Source organism: Dendrobates tinctorius, unplaced genomic scaffold (assembly GCF_039654945.1).
Source record: "Dendrobates tinctorius isolate UK_male_01 unplaced genomic scaffold, ASM3965494v1 ptg000129l, whole genome shotgun sequence".
Classification (NCBI taxonomy): domain Eukaryota; kingdom Metazoa; phylum Chordata; class Amphibia; order Anura; family Dendrobatidae; genus Dendrobates; species Dendrobates tinctorius.
In genome coordinates this window covers 43,542,824-43,569,818 of record NW_027361797.1, presented here as the reverse complement: position 1 = coordinate 43,569,818, position 26,995 = coordinate 43,542,824, and the positions used below count along the sequence as shown (strand labels likewise).

Genomic DNA, 26,995 nt, shown 5'->3' with positions numbered 1-26,995 from the left:
TATAACGTGTTTTTCTTATCTTTCAGGTTACATCGGGGGCTTATCTACAGCATTACAGAAAGCTGTAGATAAGCCCCCGAAGTCTATGCCGGCAGCTGAAAGGCCAAAAAAGGGGTGACAGATTCCCTTTAAGTCATGTCCATCATGCCCACTACTTACAGACATTGGTGGTTCAGGATGATTGCTGGGTTTCCACAACGCCTTCCATGGCGGTGTCCCGTCTGGCCGACCCACCCCACCACTTCGTCCTACCTTGCCTTGAGTGGGTCGATTGATCCTCACGCCGTCTGCAGCTCCAGCCGCGCCGCTACTTTCTCACGCTGGGACGCCTCCGGAAGCTGTCATCTGGCGCCCGGAAGTGATGCGGCATATGACGGCGGAAGCCGAGAGCCCCGCTGAGGGGAAGCGGCTCCAAGTCCCGGAGCAGCGCTCCACAGGACGCCTGGCGGAGAACCCCCCTTAGAGGGGTGCTGCCCCAGGCCATCTGACGGATGGATTTGGTGTTTGGACCCCAATCCCCCTGGCCCTCCGGTAAGCTGCTTCTGCTGGATGCTGCGCTCTCTTCCTCTGTGGCGCTCTAGGCCCTGTTCTTACAGGGACAGGAAAAACACTGGAGTGTGGGTGTGGGAGGGGACCTTTAATTTCCTGTCCCTGTAAGGATGAAAGGACAACCCCATGGTGCTCAGGATAGGACGTCCCAGAAATGTCCTTATTTTTTTTAAAGAAAAGCACAGTTTTTTCCAATGAAGCTAACATTAAATGATTCAGAAATACACTCTATACATTGTTAATGTGGTAAATGACTATTCCTGCTGCAAACGTCTGGTTTGTAATGCAATATCTTCATAGGTGTATATAGGCCCATTTCCAACAACCATCACTCCAGTGTTCTTATGGTACTTTGTGTTTGCTAACTGTGTAAGAAGGCTAATGGATGGTTAGAATACCCTTGAAAACCCTTGTGCAAGTATGTTAGCATAGTTGAAAACAGTTTGGCTGATTAGAGAAGCTATAAATCTGACCTTCCTTTGAGCTAGTTGAGAATCTGGAGCATTACATTTGTTGGTTCCATTAAACTCTCAAAATGGCCAGAAAAAAAAGAACTTTCATGTGAAACTCGACAGTCTATTCTTGTTCTTAGAAATGAAGGCTATTCCATGTGAGAAATTGCAGACAAACAGGCAACAACACTTACCTGCCCAGATCTTAAAACAAATGGACTACAGGGTGCAACCAGCCCATAAAGTAAGATGTTAGCAACACAGGTGCAAAATACCAGAACAGCAGCCACTCTCCACTTACCCATTCCTGGAGGGGGTGACTGCTCAGTATACAATTGCACAATAAAGGCCCGCATTGGGCGTTGTTCACACAAAGGTACCGCACAGTGTCTGTTTCACAGCCTATTAGTCACGACCCTACTATTCGATCAGTGCATAGCTATGGGAACAACCCTCATGAAAGACAAGACGTGTCTGGGCAAAAATGAATTTTTGGAGACCTTGAGTCTTCTTTAGTGGCTTTGCTATTTAGTTCAGTGTGAGGACCTTTGGCGCAGGTTACGGGCTCATGTATTTTGGCCAAAATATCAGCTAATACCTCACTAATTGTGTATTTTTTGCACCATATTTTTCAGGGTGCAGCCAAGTCCAGACACGTCTGGTCTCTCATGAGGGGTGTTCCCATAGCTATGCACTAAGGGTGTGCTGGCCAGACCGCCTAATCGAAAAGTTGGGGAGTGACTAATAGGTTGTGAACCAGACACTGTGCTGTACTTTTGTGTGAACAAAGCCCTATGAGGGCCTTTATTGTGCAATTGTATACTGGGCAGTCACACCCTCCAGGAATGGGTAAGTGGAGAGTGGCTGTTGTTCTGGTATTTTGCACCTGTGTTGCTGACATCTTGCTTTATAGGCTGGCTGCACCCTGTAGTGCATTTGTTTCAAAATCTGGGCAGGTAAGTGTTGATGCCTTTTTGTCTGCTGTTTAAAAATGAATTTTTGGAGACCTTGAGTCTTCTTTAGTGGCTTTGCTATTTAGTTCCATGAGAGAAATTGCCAAGAAACTGAAGATTTCCTACAGCGGTGTGTACTACTCCCTTCAGAGGAGAGCACAAACAGGCTCTAACCAGAGTAGAAAGAGAAGTGGGAGGCCCAGCTGCACAACTGAGCAACAAGACAAGTACATTAGAGTCTGTAGTTTGAGAAATCACAGGTCCTCAACTGGCAGCTTCATTAAATAGTACACGCAAAACGCCAGTCTCAACGTATACAGTGAAGAGGCGACTCCGGGATGCTGGCCTTCAGGGAAGAGTGGCAAAGAAAAAGCCATATCTGAGACTGGCCAATAAAAGGAAAAGATTAATATGGGCAAAAGAACACAGACATTGGACAGAGGAAGAGGGGAAAAAAGTGTTATGGACAGACGAATCCAAGTTTGAAATGTTTGGATCACACAGAAAAACATTTGTGAGATGCAGAACAACTGAAAAGATGCTGGCAGAGTGTCTGACGCCATCTGTCAAGCATGGTGAAGGTAATGCGATGGTCTGGGGTTGCTTTGGTGCTGGTAAGGTGGGAGATTTGTACAAGGTAAAAGGGATTTTGAATAAGGAAGGCTATCACTCCATTTTGCAACGCCATGCCATACCCTGTGGGCAGCGCTTGATTGGAGTCAATTTCATCCTACAACAGGACAATGACCCAAAGCACACCTCCAAATTATGCAAGAGCTATTTAGGGTAGAAGCAGGCAGCTGGTATTCTATCTGTAATGGAGTGGCCAGCGCAGCCACCAGATCTCAACCTTATTGAGCTGTTGTGGGAGCAGCTTGACCGTATGGTAGGCAAAAAGTGCCCATCAAGCCAAACAAACTTGTGTGAGGGGCTTCTGGAGGCATGGGGTGAAATTTCTCCAGATTACCTCAGCAAATTAACTGCTAGAATGCCAAATGTCTGCATTGCTGTAATTGCTGCAAAGGGAACATTCTTTGGCGAAAGCAAAGTTTGAAGGAGAAAAACAGGATTTTTGGGTTGCTTACCGTAAAATCTGTTTCTCGGAGCCTTCATTGGGGGACACAGAGACCTTGGGTGTATGCTGCTGCCACTAGGAGGCTGACACTATGCACAAAAAAAGGTTAGCTCCTCCTCCGCAGTGTACACCCCACCGACCGGCAGAGAATTCCTCAGTTAGTGAGAAAGCAGTAGGAGAAGTAACAGAATAGGTTGACAACATAAACAACTCAACTGTAACCATTCAACCAAAGTAAGAACAGGAGCTGTAAAACATGGGAGAGTGCCGTGTCCCCCAATGAAGGCTCCGAGAAACAGATTTTACGGTAAGCAACCCAAAAATCCTGTTTTCTCGTTCGCCTTATTGGGGGACACAGAGACCTTGGGACGTCCCAAAGCAGTCCCTGGGGTGGGAAACAAACTTCCATCAGGCCAGCGGACTCACCACCGCGGCCTTCAGAATCCGTCTACCTAGGCTGGCGTCCGCCGAAGCGTAGGTGTGGACTCTGTAGAATTTCACAAACGTGTGAACCGATGACCATGTTGCAGCTTTGCAAAGCTGCAGTGCGGAAGCTCTGTGGCGCACCGCCCAGGAGGCACCCACTGCCCGAGTAGAGTGGCCCTGATACCTAGAGGGGCTCCGCGACGCTTAACACGGTAGGCTTCCAGGATAGCCGATCTGATCCAGCGAGCAAGGGTGGCCTTTGACGCCGGGTGACCTTTCCGCGCTCCATCAGGGATAATGAAAAGAGACTCTGTCTTTCGCAAGGAAGTCGTCCTAGACAGATAGACTCTTACCGCCCTAACCAGGTCCAGCTTGTTCAAGGACCGCTCTCGGGGATGAGCTGGACTCGGACAAAAGGACGGTAGCACGATATCCTCGTTGAGGTGAAACGAGGACACCACCTTCGGAAGGAACGAGGGCGGAGGCCGCAGAACTACCTTATCCTGGTGGAGAACCAGAAAGGGAGAGCGGCACGAAAGAGCTGCCAATTCCGACACGCGCCGGACGGAGGTGATGGCCACCAGAAATGCTACCTTCCAAGAAAGGAGAGAAAGGGAAATATCCTTGAGGGGTTCAAAGGGCGGACCTTGCAGAACCTCAAGAACCAGATTAAGATCCCGTGGATCCACGGGCGCCCGGTATGGCGGGACCGTGTGAGCCACGCCCTGAAGAAAGGTCTTAACCTGAGGACGGGAAGCCAACGTTTTCTGAAACAGAATGGATAGCGCCGAAACTTGACCCTTCAGGGAACTGAGGGCAAGCCCCGCATCCAATCCTGCCTGAAGAAACGCTAGGACTGAAGGGAGCGAAAAGGAAATGGGCGCGACTTCATTGGTCTCACACCAAGTGAAATAGGCCTTCCAAGTACGGTAGTAAATCTTGGAAGATGATGGCTTTCTGGCTCGGATCATGGTCTGAATTACGTGGTCGGAAAATCCTGCTCGTTTCAGAACCTCGGTCTCAACAGCCACGCCGTTAAATTGAGCGGCCGAGAATTGGGGTGGCAAATCGGACCCTGAGACAGCAGATCTGTTCTGTCTGGAAGCTTCCAGGGGGCGTCCGCGAGAAGGTTGACAATGTCCGCGAACCAAGACCTTCTGGGCCAATTCGGGGCGATGAGAATGACCGGAAGTCCTTCTGCCTTGATCTTCTTCAACAGCTTGGGAAGAAGAGGCAGAGGAGGGAACAGGTAGGGAAGTTCGAACTGGGACCAAGGAACGGCCAGGGCGTCGGCGCCCACTGCCAGAGGGTCCCGAGACCTGGACACGAATTGTGGGACTTTCCTGTTGAGGCGAGACGCCATGAGGTCTACATCCGGGGTTCCCCACCGAAGGCAGAGCAGATGAAACACTTCCGGATGTAGGGACCATTCTCCCGCCGCGAGACCCTCGCGGCTGAGAAAATCGGCGGCCCAGTTGTCTACACCGGGAATGTGAACCGCGGAAATTGTCGGAAAGGAAATCTCCGCCCAACGAAGAATCTTGGACACCTCCACCAGGGCTGAGACACTCCGTGTTCCCCCTTGGCGGTTGACATATGCCACCGCTGTGGCGTTGTCTGTCTGAATCCGTACCGGCAGTCCCTTGAGGAGCCTTTCCCAGTGGACCAGAGCAAGATGGATCGCTCGAATCTCCAGAACGTTGATCGGCAGCGCTGATTCCCGATCCGACCATCGACCCTGAACAGTGTGGTTGCGGAACACAGCACCCCAACCGAGGAGACTGGCATCTGTGGTTAATATCTGCCAGTGAATGGGAAGGAAGGATCGACCCGATAGAATGAGAGGTGACGACAACCACCAGTTGAGAGACCGCTTGATCCGGTAAGAAAGATGGACAGGGCGATCCATGGACCGAGGCGACCTGTTCCACTTCGACAGAATGGCCTGCTGGAGAGGCCTGGCGTGAAATTGGGAAAAGGGAACTGCCTCTATCGCCGCCACCATCTTTCCCAGGACCCTCATGGCTGTACGGAGGGATGGGAATCGCGAGGTCTGCAGCGATCGTACTTCCTGCTGCAGAGAGAGAATCTTTTCTTGTGGGAGAAAGACCCTTGACCGACGAGTGTCGAACAGAAGACCTAGAAAGACCAGGCGTTGGGTAGGAACCAGACAGGACTTTTTCCTGTTGACGATCCACCCGAAATTGGAAAGAGTGTCCAGGACGATTGACAAACTTTGGTGAGCCTGTTGGAATGAGGGAGCCTTGATCAGAATATCGTCTAGGTACGGGAAAAGAACGAGGCCTCTGACTCTCAACAAAGCCATCAACGCAGCCATGATCTTCGTGAAGACTCTGGGAGCGGTGGCAAGACTGAAGGGCAGTGCGACAAACTGGTAGTGGTGCTGTCGACTCGCAAAGCGCAGGAACTTCTGATGTCCGGAGAAAATTGGAACATGTAAATAGGCATCTTGGATGTCTATTGAGCACATGAATTCCTGCTCCTCCATGGAGGCGATGACCGAGCGAAGCGACTCCATGCGGAAGTGGCGAAGGCGGACCCTCTTGTTGAGCAGCTTGAGATCCAAGATGGGTCGAACTGCGCCGTCTTTTTTCGGCACTACAAACAGGTTCGAGTAGAACCCCGTGAAGCGCTCCGATTCGGGAACGGGCACAATCACCCCGGAACTGAGGAGAGCGGCGATAGCCGTAGAGAACCCCGGGATCAAGGCTGGATCCTTTGGAGGCCGGGATTCGAAGAAACGATCCCGTGGGAGAGAGACGAACTCTATCTTGTATCCTGAGGATACGACCTCCCTGACCCAGGCGTCCTCCACGGCGGCCAGCCAAACGTCCCTGAAGGAAAGAAGTCGACCTCCCAATTGGAAAGGACCCTCGCGTGCCCAGTGATAGTCATGCTGACGTAGACCGTCCAGATCTAGATCTGGGCGGTCTGCCCTTGGAGGAGTGGGGTCGCCAGGAAGGAGTGGGTCTGAAGGAAACTTTCTCTCTCTCCTGGCGAGCCTGCGGTCTCTGTTGGCTGGAGGAGTTGTCCGCCGTATTGAAACGGCGGAAAGTCCGAAAGGGTCGAAACTGACGCCTTAGTGGGGGTCTGCGAGGCTTGGACTGAGGGAGGAGTGAACTCGTGCCTCCGGTGGCGTCCTTAATAATCTGGTCCAATTGGGACCCAAAGAGGCGCACCCCCTGAAAAGGCAGGTTAGTGAGGGACTTTTTAGAAGACAAGTCCGCTTGCCATGCCTTTAGCCAAATTGTACGTCGAATTGCAACAACGTTGCTTGACGCCTGAACTGCACAGGATGCAGCATCCAAGGAAGCGGAGAGAAGATAGTCCCCAGCATGGGAGATCTGATTGGCGAGATCGGCCAAATGCTCCGGTTGCGCCTTATCTAAGATGCCCTGACGAAGGTCATCTGCCCACGTGGCTATGGCCTTTGCTGCCCAGGATGAAGCAAAGATTGGACACACCGCCGCTGAAGCCGCTTCAAAGGCAGACTTCGCCAGGAATTCTATAATCCTGTCATTAGAATCCTTTAGGGACGCCACGCCTGAAAGCGGGAGAACCGTGTTATTGGATAGCCTGGACACGGGCGGATCGACCGAGGGAGAGGCCGACCAGTTGTCCGTGAGCTCCTTAGCAAATGGGTAGAGTATGCCGAGACGTTTTCCTCTTTGAAAGCGTCTGGTCGGATCCTCTCTTTCCTTGGTAAAAATTTTCCCAAACTCGGAATGGAAAGGAAAAACCCTGGAGGGAGTTTCTGCCCGTCTGAACGAAACCTCCTGATCTGAGGATTTCGCAGGGGAGTCAGCAATATCGAAGGTATGATGGATCGCAGCAATGAGGTCCTGCACTGTGACCTTCATGCTTGCATCCTGGTCTGAATCCAGCTTCTAAAATCCCCTCAGATGACCTGTCCGAAAGCGCTTCCCCTGACTCGGGAGAGGAGGCCCGAGAGGGAGGCTGGTGAGAAGGGCTATGCGGTGAGATGGGACTAGGAGAGGATTCCGGCTGGGAATCTTGCCTGGGTCTTTTGCGACTACCGCTGGCTGATTCAGATGGAACAATTTGGGACCTGCTTGGCCCTGCTGAAGAGTCCAGGGGCAACTTATCAAGAACGGCCACCAGGGACTGAGACACCCTGGTGAGGTCTGCCACTGATTGAGATAGCGAGGAGGCCCAGCCAGGCATGGGGGGCTCACTCTCACCTGGGGCCGCAGATGGCTCCTGGACGGCGTCAGGCTGAATTGGATTGCTACAATCCAGGCAGAGGGGAGTGGACTGGCCTGAGGGAAGTTTGCGATTGCACGAAGAACATGCAAAGTACTTGACTAAAGTGCAGGGGGGGCGGTAGAGCGGGTACGATCAGACTTAGAGTTAGACATAGTGAAAAGCTGAGGTAATGCCGGAAGGTTGGGGGACAGAGGGCGGAGAAGGGTCAGTCTGCAGTGCAGAGCTACTCACGGTCCGGTGTCCCCAGAAGCGATGCTCTGCGACCTGTCAGTGGATGCAGGTCAGAGCGAAATCCGGCCAACAGACCTCTTGAAAAAAACCAGCTGGAGAAGATGCTATCCAGTGAGGAGCTGGTGCCCGGCTAACAGGCTGGGAAAATGGCGCCTTCCTGAGAAAAAGCGCGCGTTCAGGAGAGGAGGGAGGGCGGAGGTCCGAAAAAGTGGGATGCCGCAGTCGCAAGCCACTCCCAATGGGAAAAAACCCTGTGCTCCCTGTCCCCAGAAAGTGGGGAGGGAAGGGGGGGATGCCCAGCAACATTGAGCTGCCTATAGCCTTGTGGCGACTGCGAGCGACCGCAGCGCCTACAACCGGGGTTCCCCTGTGACCATTGAAGAGGCGACCGTCGGGAATGGGCAGCCAGGTAAATAAATAAAATAAAAAAAAAAAAAAAAATACTCACCCATCCACGATCCGTTACCTGTCTGAAGAAGTCTTGCGTCTCATCCAACCGACAGGATCTGGTAGGCGAGTGGGAGGGAGACTGGCGACAAGGACCCCTGGAGTCGCTGGCATGTCTTGGTGTCGGCGTCCGTCTGGCTGGTCCTGCCGCGGAGAACTGCAAGGATACGGGGTGGCAGTACACGCCGTACTTGCAGACTCCATGTGGGAGTACAGATGTGACTTTTCACTCTGTATCCCTCCGTAGAACCTGAAAAGGAACGACGCGGTAGATATGGGTCTAATGAAAGACCCGTGTCCACCTCCTACTGACACTAAGCTAAAAACTGAGGAATTCTCTGCCGGTCGGTGGGGTGTACACTGCGGAGGAGGAGCTAACCTTTTTTTGTGCATAGTGTCAGCCTCCTAGTGGCAGCAGCATACACCCAAGGTCTCTGTGTCCCCCAATAAGGCGAACGAGAAATTATAATTTCAAATAAAAATCTTTTTTCGAACCTTGTCAATGTCTGGACTAGATTTTAAATTCATTTGATTAATAAAAGTATGAGTTTTCATGGAAAACACAAAATTGTCTGGGTGACCCCAAAATTTGGAACGGTGGTGTACATGGGAAGGGGATACATACAAAATACAGATATAAATTACAGTCAAGAAACAAACAATGGCAGACTGCCCTCACGGGCTTACTGTCTACAGGAGTACATAAAGCTGTCACGCTCGGGAGAGCCGCCGGCCAGTCCGGGTATTGTGTGGAAATCCTTGACCAAGTTAAACGGTTGTCTGACTCTTCCTTAATTCTCATGATTGTTTGGGGTCCGGGTAGTCAGACCCAAACTGAGCAGAAGGGGATGTCATATTCTGATGATGTGACTGTCAGCACAGAATGGCAGCGCAAAGTACAGGAGACGGGTGCATCATGGCGGGGGGCAATCATTTAAATACCACTTTCCCACCAGCTTCTTCTCCATCCTTTTCTGGCTCTTTGAAGACAGAGCTGTCAATCAAAGCAGAGAGGGTGGAGATGGAGAGAAACCAAGCAGGTGGGAGGTGAATATAAATGATCGGCCGCAGTGAAGCACCAAGATTTAGATTGAACAGTCATTCTATGCTGACAGAGTCCCTATAAAGGGGGTCTCTCACGACAGGCTATGCCATGTATATATGATACTGCTACCCCTTCTATCCCCAGATCCGGGATCCCTCAATCCCTGTTCTGACTGGTGCCGAACCACAGCGACAAGAATGAAAAAGGAGATTTCAGGACGAGACCCCCGGGTCAGTGTAGACTTTTCTCCAATCATGGTCATCGATCACTCTTCTTCTTGGCTAGACATCTGCACTTTTATGATCTTCTTAGAAGATCACATTTTTAAATGGCTATTCCCAACATCGCAAGTCATCACCTATTCTCAGGAGAACGGATTGATGGGGGTCCGACAGCCAGGAGCCCCTGCCGATTCCGAGACCGTGGCTCTGAGTGACGGAGATGGCACCATACACAGCTGTCTCCGGCAGTCACACAGAGAGTGAATAGAGCAGAGGCACGAGCTCCATCGCTCCAATGACGGGGTGTGGCAGAGGCCCGTTACAGCCATCCGCTGGGGTCCTACTGCCCCCCCAATATTACACATACTGAATATTAATGTTATGTTTGATCTACACACCGATATATATTACAAGTTATCACCGATGGTCAGCAAATCCGCACCCAGTGCAAGTAACCGGGGCCTAGGACTAAAGTCACATGAAATGGAAAACAAGCTGTTTGACCTCGTTGCAAAAATGAAATAACTAATTGAGCAGAATAATAATGTTACTATATAATAAGCGCCTCGTTCACACTGGTCCCTGATCCGTCAGTAAATCCCCGCAGTGTGCACACGTCCCAAGGCTGCAGCAGAGCACCAGCAGCTGTACAGGACTACAACTCCCAGCATGCCCACACTATCTGCAGCCGTCATCACCCGCTGGGAGATGTAGTTCCGCACACACACAGGGCGCATGCGGCACCCACCTTCTCGGCGCCGTACAGCAGGTCTCCGTACTGGTTGAGCAGGCTGTAGGCTTCCCACACGCACTTCTTCTCGTTCATGTTGCAGGTGATGAGGATGCCCTGCATGCCCACCTCCAGCTGCCGGCCGCCCCGGTGCCGCTTGGCGTTGCTCACATACTGCGCTTTTCCTCGCTTTTTCCCCTTCTGGACCTCGGCGCTCATCCTGGCTGCGCGCGCACAAATGACCCGCGTCTACTATTGCGGCGACTATGGATGACGTCACCGGAAGGGCGGGGCCTTACAAGCACAATGCGGAAGTTCCTGACCGGAAGCGGCAATGCACGTGTTTGCTGGAGGCTTGAGACCACGATAGCGCTGTGAGAAATCATCTAGTCTGGGAGCTTTAGGTGAGCAGTAGTCTAGCCTGCACCGTACAGAGCTTTAGGACTTAACTCTCCGGCTTTCTCAAATCAAGAATCTTTTAAGCTTCCGCTTTGTTGCACTTTCATATGACAATGACGTCTGCTGTGCTGAGGGACGAGCGTTTCTTATCTTCTCAGCCTGATATGGAGGAACCCCCCCAAATCTTTTGTGCTTACTGCAATGCCTCCAGCCCGGCAGTAAGAACGTGTCTGCAGTGTGGGAACTCTCTGTGTGACAAACACCTGACAGTCCACAATAAGACGATGGATCACATATTAATAGGACCCACTCGCTCAATTGGCCACGAGAAATATTCTCTCCACAAGAAGAGCCTGGAGTCCAAAATATGCGGGATCATATGTGGACTGTCCATAAGAAAGCCTCTGAGAAGAAGGAGAACATCAGCAAGTTATTTATGGACATTAGGCAACAACTGGAAACTGCAGAAGCTAAAGCGCTGAGCGAGGTCTTCAGGCAGGAGGAAAAGACTGTGTTTAGGATACGTCATCTGATCCAGAAGTTGGAAGTAGAGGAGCAAGAGCTGTCCAAGAAATTGAATGATGTGGAGGAGATGTGTCGTGTCACTGACCCAATAACATTCTTACATGAAAGTGCTATTACAGGATATGAAGATGATGAGGACACTTGGGGAGATGGAGGAGATGTGCGTTCTGGTGAGGATCTAGATGAGGTTCTGATCTCATTGACCTTACACCGATCCATGAGGGATATTTTCACCTATGTAACCTCAGAGCTCAGGATCCAAGTTCCAGACGTATTGCTGGATGTGGACACTGCTCATAACTGTATAAAGATATCAGATAATTCGAAAACGGCAACAGATCCAGAAGAACAGGACAGGCCACAATCGTCAGTAAGACTTATGAATTACTCCCATGTTTTAAGCAGATGTGGCCTCTCCTCAGGAAGACATTACTGGGAGGTAGAGTGGAACCAGATGGGAAAATGTGAAGTTGGAATGTGTTATCCCAGTGTAGAAAGGGAAGGATGTAACGCTGATGTTACATTTTATGCTAAATCTTGATTTTTGCTTATGTCTGACGAAGCATATGATGTAGGTTGCAACTCACGCTTATTAAGCCTTGGTGTAAAGCCACAATGTCCAAAACTTGGAGTGTTCTTAGACTATGAGGCCAGGCGTCTGTCCTTCTATGAGCTAAGGGACCACGTCACACACTTATACACCTTCACTGCATCCTTCACTAAACCTCTACATGTCATCTTCTATTTGGAAGAAGGAGCCTCTGTTAAAATCACAAGCTGAGGCCGCTGACAACGACGTCACATTGTAAATTGTTATTTCTTGTTACAATGCTGCATCTGTATATAGTGTGTTATCCGCAATGTCCTCTAATAATATAATGTATATGGAGGTTTTTATAGCGGAAAAAAATCTTAGCTAAAAATATAGATACACAGGTTTTACTTACCGGTAATGTGTTTTTACAAAGCCCACGACAGCACCCAACGAGAGAGGGGATCCGCCCCACAAGGACAGGGAACCTTAAGATAAAAAGGGCTGCTCCTCTCTCCGCATCAGTGGTTTACAGAGCTTGAGAGGACCTCCGGTTAGTGCATACACATATACATTCTGCTAAGTATTTCAACTTGGCTTAAACCTCAACCAGTATTAATTTACTCAAGTGCACCTATGTACAATGACCCACCAACCAAAGGGTGAAAAAAAGATTAGCAACGGGAGGGAATATACAGGTGTGCTGTCATGGGCTTCGTAAAAGCACATTACCGGTAAGTAATACCTGTGTTTTCCTAGCACCCATGACAGCACTCAACGAGAGAATTACAGAAAATTACTCTATTCAGGGAGGGACCACAGGCTGTGGGACCCTTTGCCCAAATGTCAAAGAGGCCGACAGATCTAGTCTATAGTGACTATAGAAGGTGGAAGGTGATGACCATGTAGCCGCCTTACAGATCTGTTCGATAGACACGTCTGCCCAAGAGGCTGCCATCACTCTTGTAGAGTGGGCTGTCAAATCGCCTGGAACCGGTATTCCTGCACCCGCATAGGACAACTTGATAGTCTCCCTTATCCATCTGGATAGGGTACTTTTCGAGGCTGCCATCCTCTTCCTAGAACCCTGGAAGGAGATGAACAAAGCCCTATCCTTCCTATCAGATTGTGTTGGCTGTAAGTAATGAAGAAGGCACCGCCTGACATCTAGTGTATGAAACTGTTTTTCCTTATCATTTCTAGGGTCAGGGCAGAATGAGGGTAGGGATATGTCCTGGGACCTGGGTCAGGTCTTAAGACTATTCTATCATACATTATGACTGTGTGACTGAAGGGAGGATCTGCTGAGAGGGCTTGTATGTCTCCAATCCTACGTGCTGACGTAAGGGCCACCAGGAGTATGGATTTTAACCAACTTTAAGGACGCCTCCTCTAGTGGTTTGAATGGTGGTTTGGTTAGAGCATTCATTACTAGGTTTAAGTCCCATGGAAGGACTCTGGTTATCGGGGTTGGCCTGGCTCTAGTGCAGGCCTTGATGAATCTTATTACCCAACGGTTACCTGCTAAGTTGTAGTGCCCTCAGTGCTGACACTTGAACTTTCAATGTACTTAATGCTAGGCCTTTATCTCATCCTCTCTGTAGGAATTCTAGAATTTCCTTCAGGGGCACCTTCCCTTCTGGAGAACATCCTGTAGAGCAGGGGTCTCAAACTCATTTCACCCGGGGGCCGCTGGAGGTAGAATCTGGGTGAGGTTGGGCCGCATCAGGTTTTCCACAAGAATAACTCTTACAAAAACTTTCCAATGTTATCAAATGTCTTTATTTTTTCAGCTTATTTTGTGTTAAAAAATAAAAACAAATTAACAAAATCATAAGAAAAAAATAAATCAATCAGTAATAAAATGAAAATGATAATACAGCAGATATAGAAGACTGAAGAAACCACATATAGTTGCTGACTAGAGAAATGTAATTATTATTATTCAGATTCAGATGTCTGTATTAACAGTTCTTTAACATTTGACTTTCTGAACATGAATGGAACATTGAACATAAACTGTTTTGAACATGGCTTCCTCTGCCTACTTCTTGCTGCTAGAGATCTGGCAACGCTTACTCTCGCATAGCCGAGCCACATTTGGCTTAAGGGAGGAAGCAGTTGAGACCCTCAGTAGGGCTTGAAGATGCTCATCAGTAAGTCTGGGCCTGTACTTGGACTTATTGAAGTTCAAGGTAGAGAAGAGCTTTTTGCACAAGTATGTGCTCCCAAAAAGACACATGGTCTGCTTACACATTCGGGGAAGCTGGGGGTGGGGGCAATTCTCTCAAAAATTGCCTGAGCTTGTCTGCTTTTCCACTCACCTCCTTGAACTTGGCTTTGAGTTCAGAGTTGCACTGCAGGTCAATGAGCTCCATTTGAAGCACAGGAGGGGCATCTTGCACATCAAAGGAGAAGGGGTCCACAAAAATTTGAAATGTGGCTCTGTGCGTCTTGAAGTCTGCAAATCTGTGATCAAATTCCTCCTGTAGCTTCAATATGACTTCCATATACTCCTCACCACTGAATGGTGTGCCTGCTTCCATGAGTGCCTTGCATAAAGGGAAATGGACAAGGTTTGTCTGAGAAAGCTGGGCTTTCCATAACATACCGTAAGTTTTGTAGAGAATGCTCTCACGTTGTCATAGGCAGCACCCGACAAGTTGCCCCTGGCCTTGTAACTTCTTGTTCAGTACATTAAGCTCATGTGTGATATCAACAAAAAAAGCGAAGTCCGTGAGCCATTTTGGATCACTTAGCACAGGAACAGCAGCCCGATCTTTCTCCATGAAGGCAAAATCTCTTCAATATGTTTCCCCTGCTGAGCCAACGTACCTCGGTGAAGTAGAGCACATCCCCATATTCTGACTCCATTTCCTCTAAAAAGCACAAAACCTTCTGTGGTTTAAGCCCCTGGATCTGATTTGCTTGATGCATTTCACAACGGAAGACATCACATTGTCAAACTTCAGGCAAAGGGCCTGCTGATGGATAATGCAGTGCAGAGCAATGACCTCCTCCACACCTTCCTCTTCCAGTTTTTTTTATTTTTAACAAGTGCCACCAGTCCATTTTTCCTCCCTGTCATTGATGGCGCTCCATCAGTTGTTATTCCAACAAACCTCCTCCAAGCTACACCGGCATTCTCAATGGCATCACACAGCTGGTGAAATATCTCCTGAGCGGTGGTCTGGCTATGCATTGGAATCACTGTGAGCAACTCCTCTATGACTTCAAAATTGTCATCAACACCACGGACATAGATTGCGAGCTGGGCAGTGTCGGTGATGTCTGTGGTCTCATCAAGAGCGACGGAGTAGACACTGAAACATTTTGCTTCCTCACACATTTGATCATAAATGTCACTTGACAGGTCAGAAATGCGCTCTGCTATGGTGTTGGCAGAAAGGCTGATGTTGCTAAACTGACCTTTCTTTTCTGGACAGACAATACTTGCAGCCTGTAATATGCACTTTTTTACAAATTCACCTTCTTTGAATGGCTTTCCTGCTTTAGCAATCATCTCACTAACCACGTAGCTAGCTTTGACTGCTGCAGCATTCTCTTTGGTTGCTTTCTTAAAGAAATCTTGTTGCCTCAGTAGATATCTTTTAAGATTAGCAGCCCGGTTGGCTCTTTCATCTCCCTGGTATTTTGCATACTCCTCAGCATGTCTAGTTATGTAATGACGTTTCAAATTGTATTCTTTGTGTACTGCAACTTTCTCTGTGCAAATAAGATGTCGGGATGCCCCTGTGCTCAACAAAGAAAGCCCGGGGTAATGGCGCAAGTGCACAATAAGGCCGGCTGATATCCCGCCTCCGAGAGCAATATACCGCACCGTCCCACCGCTCATTCTGAACCCGGCGCACCGGAGTCTGTGGCACGGTCTGGTCCCTGCTCGGCTGCTCCTGCTGCATGTGTTGTGAGTGTGACTCATACTCCTTGTCTGCTGACAGCAGGCTGCTGTGACTGTCTAGCCATCATCATACCTCCTTGTGCTGCAGCTCCAATGATCGAGCGCCGACATCTTCCAGTATGAGCGCGCGGTCACGTTACGTGGTACACTACCGCTCATTAAGCTCATGAATATGGGTGCCACGCCTATGAGAGTGGAGTGGCGTCCATATTCATGACCTTAATGAGTGGTACTACGTGTGACTGGGATTTCACATGCGAGACTCGGCCGCGTTTCTCGCATGTGTGATCCTGGCCGAGGTGAGGGCCGCAAACTATTGTCCCAAGGGCCCATGAGGTGAGAGCCGCAAACTATTGTCCCGAGGGCCGCAGTTGGCCCGCGGGCCATGAGTTTGAGACCCCTGCTGTCTTATCCTCTAGGATAAAAGTCTCTTCCACATCCTCCTGTAAATCCTCGTTGTGACTGGTTTCCTACAGTTTTGTAAGGTGGAGATTAGACCCTCTAGCACCGACATCTCAAGTTCCAGGCTGTCAAGTGCAGCCCAGACACCTAAGGATGAAATACCGGCCCTTGACCTAGAAGGTTCGGGATCTCCGGAAGGACCCAGGGATCCGTGACTGACATACTCCTGAGCCAAAAAAAACAAGCCCTCTTTGGCCAGAAGGGGGCTATGAGGATTACTCTTGCCCCGTCCTGTCTGACCTTCCTGAGGACCGCTGGTATCAGGCACATTGGGGGAAAGGCATATGCTAGAGCAGGGTTCCCCAACTCCAGTCCTCAAGGCCCACCAACAGATCATGTTTTTAGGATTTCCTTAGTATTGCTCAGGTGATAATTGCTTCACCTGTGCAATACAAAGGAAATCCTGAAAACATGATCTGTTGGTGGGCCTTGAGGACTGGAGTTGGGGAACCCTGTGCTAGAGGAAAGTTCCATTCGTCCACTACGTAGGTGCTCTCTCTCGGGTTCAGGGAGCAGAATTTTGGCAAACAGGTCGATGTCTGGTTCCCCCCATATCTGTACCAACTGCTTGAAGATTGCCAGCTTGAGGGACCATTCTCCCTGCAGAAGCGGCGTGCGGTTTAAAAAAATCACATTGTCCTTTCCTCTGATATGGAGGGCTGATAATGATAGAATGTTTGCCTTTGCCAACTGGAAGATCTGTCTGGCTATCTGCAGCAAGGTGTGGGATCGTGTACCTCCCTGATGGTTCATATATGCTACTATGACCTGATTGTCCGACAGTACCTATACGTGATGGCCCTACAGGAATGGTAAGAGAGCCTCTAGCGCATTCTGTACTGCCAGCAGCTCCAACATATTCGAAGAGGTTCCCTCTTCTAACTGTGACCATGTACCCTGAACCAGGTGACTCCCCAGATGAGCCCCCCATCCCCTGGGACTGGCATCCGTGGAGACTACCCTGGAGATGTGACGGAACCAAGGTACTCCTTCTTGAATGGTTTTTATCCTTAACCATCAAAGGAGGGAATGCACGACTTGTTGCGGTAGAACTAGTGTATAGTCTAGTTGCCCCTGCAAGTGACGCTGACTCTCCAGGACGAACTCCTGCAAATCCCTTGAATGGATCTGCGCCCATTTTACCGCCAGAATATATGAGATTAGGGATCCTAGGACCGACATTGCGCTTCTGAGAGTCAAGACTGGATTTTGCATTGTGTTGAGAATGAGAGCGAACAGTTTTTCTTTTTTTGTCCTCTGGGAGACAACATTCCTGCTTGCTGGAGTCAAGCATGAGGCCCAAAAAAGGAGATTTTTGTGTACTCACCTTAAAATCTTTCTCTTAGCCTCTAATTGGGGTACACAGAACCATGGGGTGTTATGCTGCTCTCCACTAGGAGGCGACACTATGCATAATCTGAAAAAGATTAACTATGGCTCCTCCTCTGCAGTATACACCCCTGGACGGCGTCAGCCTCCAGTTTTGTGCAAAAGCATTAGGAGGAACGTAACAGAAACAACATAACCATGCCTGTAAGAAGGCTACTATGTACAAGCTCAAAGAACAATATGAGAACTCAACCGTAAACAACGTCCCGTAAGGGCAACGGTGGGAGCTGTGTCCCCCAATTAGAGGCTAAGAGAAAGAGATTTTACGGTGAGTACACAAAAATCTCCTTTACTCTGTCGCCTCATTGGGGGACACAGAACCATGGGACGTCCCAAAGCAGTCCCTGGGTGGGAAGCAATGGACTAATATTGTGCTAGCAGGAGCTTAAACTTGAGGCACTGCCGCCTGCAGAACCTGTCCACCCAGGCTCGCATCCGCTGAGGACTGGATATGAACACTGTAGTGTTTTGTAAACGTGTGTAGGCTAGTCCAAGTGGCCGCCTTACACACTTGTTGTGCCGAAGCCTGATGCCGAATGGCCCAGGAGGCCCTTACTGCCCACGTAGAGTGTGCCGTGATACCGGCCGGAAGAGCAGAATTGTTCAGTCGGTAAGCCTCTTGTATGGTGGACTTGATCCACCTGGCAAGGGCAGCTTTGGAAGCCGGCAGACCCTTGCGAACGCCTTCCGTAAGAAAGAAAAGGGAATCAGACTTCCGGAATGCTGCAGTCCTAGACATGTATATACGCAATGCCCTTACGAGGTCAAGCGTATGCAGAGCCTATTCCACTCTATGAACCGCAATCAGGCAAAGGGATGGCAGTGAAATTTCCTCATTGAGGTGGAAGTTGGACACAACCTTCGGAAGGAAGGATGGTACTGTACGGAGAACCACCTTGTCCTGGTGGAAGGCTAGGAAAGGCCGTCTGCAGGAGAGTGCTGACAATTCAGACACCCTGCGCAGCGAGGTGATTGCCACCAGAAAAACCACCTTCTGCGAAAGAATGCGTAGTGGGACTTCTTTAAGGGGTTCGAAAGGTGGTGCCTGCAATGCTGTCAGGACCAGGTTGAGGTCCCACGTTTCCAGTGGACGTCTATAGGGAGGAACTAATCGGGAAACTCCCTGGAGAAAGGTCTTGCGGCTTGTTAGGCCTGTTTCACACTTCCGTTTTTTCAAATCCGTCAAAATCCGTTGGTTTCCGTAAAAAAACGGATCCGCCATTTTTTTTCAGGATCCGTTTTTTTTGTCTCAGACTTCCATTAGCGGTTACCGCTGATCCATCAAAAAAACGGATCCGTTTTTAAAAAACGGATCCGTTTGCATCAGTTTCCGTCAAAAAATCGGAAACGGATCCGTTTGGCGGACACAAAAACGGAAGTGTGAAACAGGCCTAAGCAATTCGCCTTTGGAAAAGCACTGAATGCGCTGACACTTGGCTTTTAAGCGAGCCTAGGGATAGTCTGGCGTCCAGGCCCGATTGAAGAAAACCAAGTACCTTCGGGAGGGAATACTGGAGTGGGACTTGTCCGCGAGATTCCCACCAGGTAAAGAAAGCTCTCCAGGTACGGTAATAAATCTTGGCGGAGGCTGGCTTCCTTGCCCTGATCATGGTCGTAATGACATCCGATGCGAGCCCTGCCTGGGTTAGAACCCAGGTTAAGGGCCACACCGTCAAATTGAGAGCCCCTGAGTTCTGATGGTAGAACGGACCTTGTGACAGAAGGTCGTGACGATCGGGGAGACGCCAGGGGGCATCTGCTGTAAGCTGTACGATGTCGGCGTACCATGTATGTCTGGGCCAGTCCAGCGCGATGAGGATGGTTGGAACTCCCTCTTGTTTGATCTTCCTCATGACCCTGGAGATCAGGGGGAGGGGTGGAAAAATGTTCAGAAGTTGGAACTGGGTCCAGTACTGAACCAGGGCATCCGCTCCGAGCGACCGCGGGTCGCGGGTCCTGGCCATGAAATTGGAGACCTTGGCATTGAGATGGGATGCCATTAGGTTCACGTCCGGGGTCCCCTAGCGATGGCAGATCTGGCGAAAAATTTCGGGATCGAGAGACAACTCCCCCGAGTCCATTCCTTGTCTGCTGAGGAAGTCGGCTTCCCAGTTGTCCACACCCGGAATGTGGACCGCAGAGAGTACCGACCTCGTGTCTTCCGCCCAGTGGAGTATATGTGCCACTTCTCTCATCGCCTGGGCATTGCAGGTCCCGCCTTGGTGATTCACATATGCCACCACCGTGGCATTGTCCGACTGTATCCTGATATGAGAGGCTGCCAGCAAGTGATGAAAGGCTCTCAGTGCCAGGGAGATGGCCCGAATTTCCAGGAGAGAGAAACGATTTGCCCCTTGCAAGCGAAGTTGGCTTGAGCCACCAGTGTAGGGACCTTCTGGTTGACGATGTCAGTCGGAACTGCCTGTCGAGGGAGAAGGGATTCCTGTCCCAAGACTTGAGGATGGCTAGTTGAAGAGGTCTGAGGTGAAACTGGGCAAATGGTACCGCCTCCTTTGCCGCTGCCATCCTGCCGAGGACTCTCATGGCAAACCGGAGAGATCGGGGAGGATTGCGGAGGAGTATGCAAACTCCCAGACGGAGCACCAGACCCCTGGAGGTGTCGAATAGCATCCCCAGGAAGATCAGGGACTGACTCGGGGTAGTCGATGACATTTGTAAGTTGACTAACCAGCCCAGGCGACTCAGAGTGTTGACTGTGATTGAGACGCTGACCTCGCATTCCTTGAAGGTGGAAGCCTTGATGAGAAGGTCGTCCAGGTATGGAAGGACTACAATGCCTCTGGAGTGTAGAACGTCCATGGTGGCTGCCATGATCTTGGTAAACGTTCTGGGAGCCGTGGCGAGTCTGAATGGGAGAGCCACGAACAAGTAGTGGTCCTGGTTGATCGCGAACCTGAGAAATCTTTGATGGGCGGGAGCAATTGGTATATGCAGGTATGCGTCTTGTATGTCTATGGAGGCGAGATATTGTCCCTGCTCCATGGACGCAATGATGGACCGAAGGGACTCCATGCGAAAATGACAGACCTGTACATCTTTGTTGAGTTGTTTAAGTCTAGTATGGGCCGGACGCTGCCTCCTTTCTTGGGGACTACGAATAGATTGGAGTAGAACCCTCGGAAGCATTCGGTCGCGGGAACCGATACAAAGACTCCTGCTTGAAGGAGAGAGGCGACCGCTTGGTGGAAGGCACGAGCCTTGTCTGGCGGTTTTGGTGAAACAGAGGGGAAGAACCGGTTCGGTGGACTGGAAGTGAACTCTATCTTGTATCCGGAAGACACTATTTCCCTGACCCACCTGTCTTCTGTAATAGGCAGCCAGACTTGCTGAAAGAGTAGAAGTCGTCCGCCTACTGGTGGGGTATCTTCCGGAGTTCGTGAGTCATGATGAGGCGAAGTTCTGAGGTTTTCCTCCCTTGTGTTTCGCATGGCCTGCTTTCGACTGCCAGGTCCTGTCCGGCCTCTGCGCCGCCCGTGGGTTGTCCCTGCGTGGAGAGCGGTTCCGATTTTGTGCTGGGCGCCAGACGGACCAGCCCGAGGAATTCCGAAAGGATCGGAACCGTGTTTGGTTACGCCGTTTAAGCGTGCGCTTAGGTTTCAGCTGAGGGAGAGAGGTACTCTTACCCCCAGTGGCGTTGGATATCATTGTGTCCAACGTTTCACGAAAAAGCCGTCCTCTAAGGTACGGGAGATGCGTGAGGGACTTCTTTGAGGCTGCATCCGCCTTCCATTCCCGCAGCCAGAGGATACGCCGGATAGTGATAGCGTTTGATGCTATCCCCGCTACCCCTCTTGCAGAGTCCAGGGCTGCATGAAGCATGTAATCTGCTACCACTGCTATTTGAACCACTTGGTCCGAAAGCCCGGGATTTGAAGCTTGAAGATCGTCTTGCAATGTTTTGGCCCAGACCAGAATGGCTTTGGCCGCCCAGACTGAAGCGAACACGGGAGCCAAGGAGGCCCCTGCCGATTCAAAAACTGAACGAGCCATGTGTTCTACCTGCCGGTCTGCTGCGTCCCTGAGGGTTGAGCTATCTGGTAGTGAGAGTAGGGTCTGTGCTGCTAGCCTAGAGACTGGGGGGTCCACTTCGGGTGGATCTGTCCACCACTTGGTGTCCTTCTGTGGGAAGGGGTACCTCGCTTCCAAATATTTGCGATTGGTAAATTTCTTCTCAGGCTGGGAAAACTGCTTAGTAAGTATCGTCTGAAACTCCTGGTGATTAGGAAAGACCTTAGGTGGTTTCAGGACACTTTCAAAGGAAATCTTGTGTTCTGGGACTTCAAGGGTTGGATCAGAGATTTCCAGCACCCGATGGATGGAAGAGACTATGTCCTCAACTAGCGCTGTATTGCTAGGGGGCAAGGTACCGCAGACCTCTCCGTTTCATTGTCTGAGTCGGAGTCACAGATGCCTTCCGAATCCTGCGTGTCACTAAGGCGTTCCCTGGTGGGCGAGCTGGGGTGGAGGTCTACTGTGGTTGGGGATCGCCGTGGGGATCTGCGTTGTCTGTCTCTGCTAGGGGACGGTGTAGGAGACCTGGAATCACGGTGTCTCCCCCTGGAGGGGGATGACCGTGTGCTATGGGGTGACACAGATGATCGCGACCTGTGGGTCCGCTTTCGTCTGTGTCGGAAACGGCATGTTCCCGAGACAAGCTATCCTTTTGCTGGGTAACGTTCATAGCCGAGACATGACCCTGCAGAGCCTGCAGCAGTGTGGAGGTTAGGTTAGCTATGGACTGTGTCATAGACTGCGACATCTGAGTAGCCCATTCCGGCGTGGTAGCAGACACAGAAGCATTGGTAGGGGCTTCCTGGGTTTCAGACCCAGTGTTTTGGATGCAATCCCAGCAATGCGGGTGCGTGCTGCCACTGGGGAGGGTGGTTTTGCAGGCTGTGCAGAATGCATAAAAACAGTCCTGCCTGGTTCTCTTTCTTGAGCCCGGCATAGTGCACAGGGGCTGGCTCTCAGGGACCTTACAGGGGTGACTACACAGGAAACCTATAGGAGCGCTTTATAGGTAATGTGGATTCACAGCTGAGTAAAGAGAACCCAGCTGTGATCTTACCCCACCAGTGTGCCCCTAGGTCCAGCGCCGACAAATCACAGTCCTGTGCCCCCCGGAGACTGCCGACATTGCTGTGGGTGTCCTGACAGAGATGACTTGCGTGCAAAGATGACCACCGGGACGCTGAGGAGAAGGGGGGCGGAGAGCTTAAAAGGGCGCGCAGGGCTATGTAAAAACGCGCCCTTTCTGCCTCGATCCGCCTCTTCTATGACACTATGAAGTGTCAAAATCGTCGGCCGGGGGCGGGGAGAAGGCGGCGGCTTCAGCTAGGCCGAAGCCGCGGTCTAAATTAGAGTCCTGATGCTGAGGAGGGCTCCAGGGCGGCGCGGATGTCCGGGAGGGGGTCGGATCTGCACCCGACCCCCCCCCCCTGGATTGGGAGGCAGAATAGCGGTGGGGCCAGTAGCAATAGCGATGTCCGTATGAGGGGTCCCCCTAAGGCGCTATGCAGCCGGTGCTGCCGCAGAGACGGGCGCAGGGAGCCCTGTCTGTGTATGTGCCATGTCTGCCTGCACTCTCCCCCGGCCTGAACAGGAACCCGCAGCAGGGCTGGGGTCCCCGGCTGTTTAGCTGCAGAATGCTGCCATATATAGACCCTACCTGAGGTGTCTCAACTTAATGCCCTCAGAGGGGGATTAAGGAGGGTGGATCTGTCACCATCAGGGGCCTTCACCTTTGCCTCGACCTCAACCCAGACCCCAAAGGGGTTGGGGAAGGAGGGGGGTCTCGAGGGACTGGGGAAGGAGCGACATGGGGAATAGCCATCTCCACTTCAACTGGGAACCCCATAATAGGGGGCCAAGGAAGGAGCCATGCCGGGAGTCTCGCTGGAGACCCACTTTTCTTCATCTGTAATCCGTCAAAGAAAAAAAGAGTAAAAAAAAAATCTTCAGGTGTGCCTCCTTGCGACACTAAGCAAAAACTGGAGAAGGCCGACGCCGTCTAGGGGTGTATACTGCAGAGGAGGAGCCATATTTAATCTTTTTCAGATTATGCATAGTGTCGCCTCCTAGTGGACAGCAGCATAACATCCCATGGTTCTGTGTTCCCCAATGAGGCGACAGAGTAAGATCTGAGTTGTCTGTGGTAGTAACCTTGATTTTTCTAGGTTTAAACACAATCCTAACTCTCTTAAGGTGGCCATTATGTCTTCTACTTGACGTTGGCAGTGAGTAAAGGACCGACCATTAAAAATCGTTCAAGTATGGAATCACTAGTCTGTCATTTTCTCTCAGGTGAGCCGTAACTTCCGCTACCAACTTTGTAAACACTCAAGGGGCTATTGCCAGCCCGAATGGAAGCGCCTTGTATTGAAGATGTTTGATTTTGCCGTCTATCGGCACCGCTACCCTGAGGAATTTTCTGTAGTGTGAATGAATGGGCACGTGATAATACGCATCCTTCAAGTCCAGGACGGCCATATAGCAGCCGGGGAAAATCAACTGAATGGCCGACCTCACTGACTCCATCTTGAATTTTGGGATCTCTAAGTACCTGTTCAGGCCTTTCAGGTTGAAGATGGTCCTGTTAAGAGCCATCCGGCTTTTTTTTATAAGAAACAGCGGAGAATAGAAGCCTTTCTCTGGATCTTCTGCTGGTACATACTGAAGGACCTTCTTCTATAGGAGGCCTAGAACCTCCATTTCTAGGGCTCTCTGCTCCGTGTTGGATACTCGTGGAGTCGTGATGATAAACTTGTCCAGGAGGTGCCTTCTGAAATCTAGTTTCAGCCCTGCCCCAACTAGATTGAGAATCCAGGGGCTTGAAGATATTCTTTACCAGGCTGGAAGGAAGCGGGAGAGCCTTCCCCCCAGGGCTGTGGAGTCGGTAAGCCACAGTTGCGACTCCGACTCCTGGATTTTATCAGGCTCCGACTCCTTCATAAATGGCCAATTCATAACAACAAATTTACTGTTGTAAAATATTAAACATCGTGCTTATTCAGTTTCTCACCATCATATAGTAATCAGACCACTTAGAGCAAAAACTACATTTATTAGAATATAGCAAATAACTTTTATAAACTTTTCTAAACTGTAAGTAAATATGCAATAAACACTTTTATGCAGTTAATAAGAAGAAATCTATAAATTTGTCCTCATAAAAAGTATTGCCTCTTTCAGATCCTCCTTCATGGATGCCCTCAAATCTGATCTAATTATTTTGAGAGCAGAGAACAACCTCTCTACACTAACTTGTGTTGGTGGCAAAGCAGTAACCACTCGGGCAACATCTCTGACAATGTCAGGATACAGAGGAATCGCTTGTTGCACTGTTATTTTTGATGAACGGTCAAATTTCTCAATTTCTTTTAGTGCACATGAAAAATTCTGCTGAAATGTACTGGCTGTGTTCCTTGATGGGGATGACTCTTCTATGCGGGAACGCTTTGCACGGTCCTTGTGATCCAAATATTTTTCGAAATTAAATTCTTCATCAGTTGATGATGAGGGTGAAGATGTGGCAGGACGACCAAATTCTTCTTGCTCCTCCTGACTGTTCTGCAACCCTTTCATCCTTACTGCTATTTCAAACAGAGCTTCTTTTCCTTTACTTAGCTGTTGATCATCTAGAAGAATCCGATGCATTGGGTCTACATAAACAGCTGCCAAAAGAATGTTATTTTGTAATAGTAGCTCCTCTCTCCGTTTCATTGATGTAGCAATGCCACTTGCAATTAACCCTCCTCTTTGGGACAGGCGAAACATCAGGTTCTTCCACTCCTTTAAGAAAATACCTGGAGTTAAGTCCTCTGCTTGTAATTTTTTAGTCACTGTAAATGGGTGCTCTAGCAATTTTTCCAGCTCAGTCACCTGATTCCACTGACTTTCATTTAGCGTCAGTTGAGGGTTAGCCATGTCTACAAGAAAGGTTTTCAGTTCAACCAAGCGCTGAATCATTAAGTAAGTACTGCCCCATCGTGTGGCTTGATCAATAATTGCCCCTTTTCCAGCACGTCTCTTCAAAATTGAGTCAACTTTAGGGGTTCTGGCAACAGTAGCCAATTTTCTCACCTTGCCAATCAGTGCAGCAGCATGTCCTTCTTGCAGACTGTCTCATAGCCAGCTGTAGCGTATGCACAACACAGCGCATGTGATGAATGAAAGAACATATTGACACAGTTTCAACAAGATCATCTAAACTATCATGTTGCTGTTCATCTGAAGCAACTTCAGTTTGCTCCTCAGTTACAATACTGTGTTCCTCTATTTCAAACATTTCTGTGTCTGTGGACCCAGAATGTTCTTCTAGCTGCTGGTCACCATCATTACTCTCATTCATTAGCTTAATAGTACTTATCATATTTGAAGCATTTTCAGTTACGACAGAAAGAACTTGCTCTTTTTTAAGTTCATAGTCTTGCAGAACCTTTTCCACCAAGACCTGGAGAAACTCACTGGTGTGATGAGCTTTGGTGTCTTTTACTGCCAATGACTTGGTAACTATTTCATTTTTGTCACAAACAAATCGGACATTGATGGCAAAATAGTTCACTCTGTGACGTGTGCAGGCATCCATTTTAAGAAACAGAAAGCGTCCCTTGAGAGTTTTTTTTAGTTTTTCCTTTTGTTTAAAAGCTTCTTCGATTACTAATTTTCTAATACTCTCTCTCTCCAGAGAAACACCAAGCTTGCGGGCCATTTCCCCATTCAGACACATAAAAGCTGGTCATGAAAATAATGAAATAGGCACACTATCCTTTACAACAAGCTCAATGATCTGTTTTTTTAAATGTATCTACTGTCATTGTCACAGTAACTTTGTCACTGACAAAATATCTTGCAACTGATGGCTGCAAAGTTCTCTGCTCCTTTGTTTGGCTGGAAGAGCTGGGCACTGGTTCATTGGTTTGGATGCAGTCTTTCTCATCCACTGCTTTCAGTACTTCTGGATGAAAGCGCTGTAAATGTCTCTTTAGATTAGAAGCTCTGGTAGGAGCATTTTTATCTTTGCCTGAATATGCACTCATCTTGGCTTCACAGCATTTGTTTTTGTCTGGTTCATTTGTCATACACTGACAGACATAATGTTTTCTATCTTGAGTGATGGTGAAATGTTCAAATACAGCTGATTTAATGTGATGCTTCTTTGACAGTCTCAGGTTTTTAATTCTGCATTCACAATCCAAATGACAATTGTTTTTCCTAAAAACAATTGTACAAAATTATTGCCAGGTCGTACAACTGATATAGTGGTCAGTAATACTGTTATTATTCCTCATGTACTCACAGTTAACTGATGCAAAGTTTGTTGAAAGGATAATACTTCTTACAGTCTTCCTCTTCTGAGTAGCAGGCAGCTG

At 49.5% G+C, this 26,995-nt stretch overlaps 1 protein-coding gene across 1 annotated transcript in view; it reads right to left on the bottom strand.

Moving 5' to 3' along the window:
• The window catches only part of LOC141047769 (THUMP domain-containing protein 1-like), a 39,247-nt gene extending 28,601 nt beyond the window's left edge, over positions 1-10,646 (bottom strand). The window contains exon 1 of the mRNA XM_073543056.1: positions 10,396-10,646. Within this exon, the coding sequence (XP_073399157.1) occupies positions 10,396-10,596 (201 nt within the window). The 5' untranslated portion in view covers positions 10,597-10,646. The remainder of the gene's footprint in view (positions 1-10,395) is intronic.
• Positions 10,647-26,995: the final 16,349 nt, after the last annotated feature.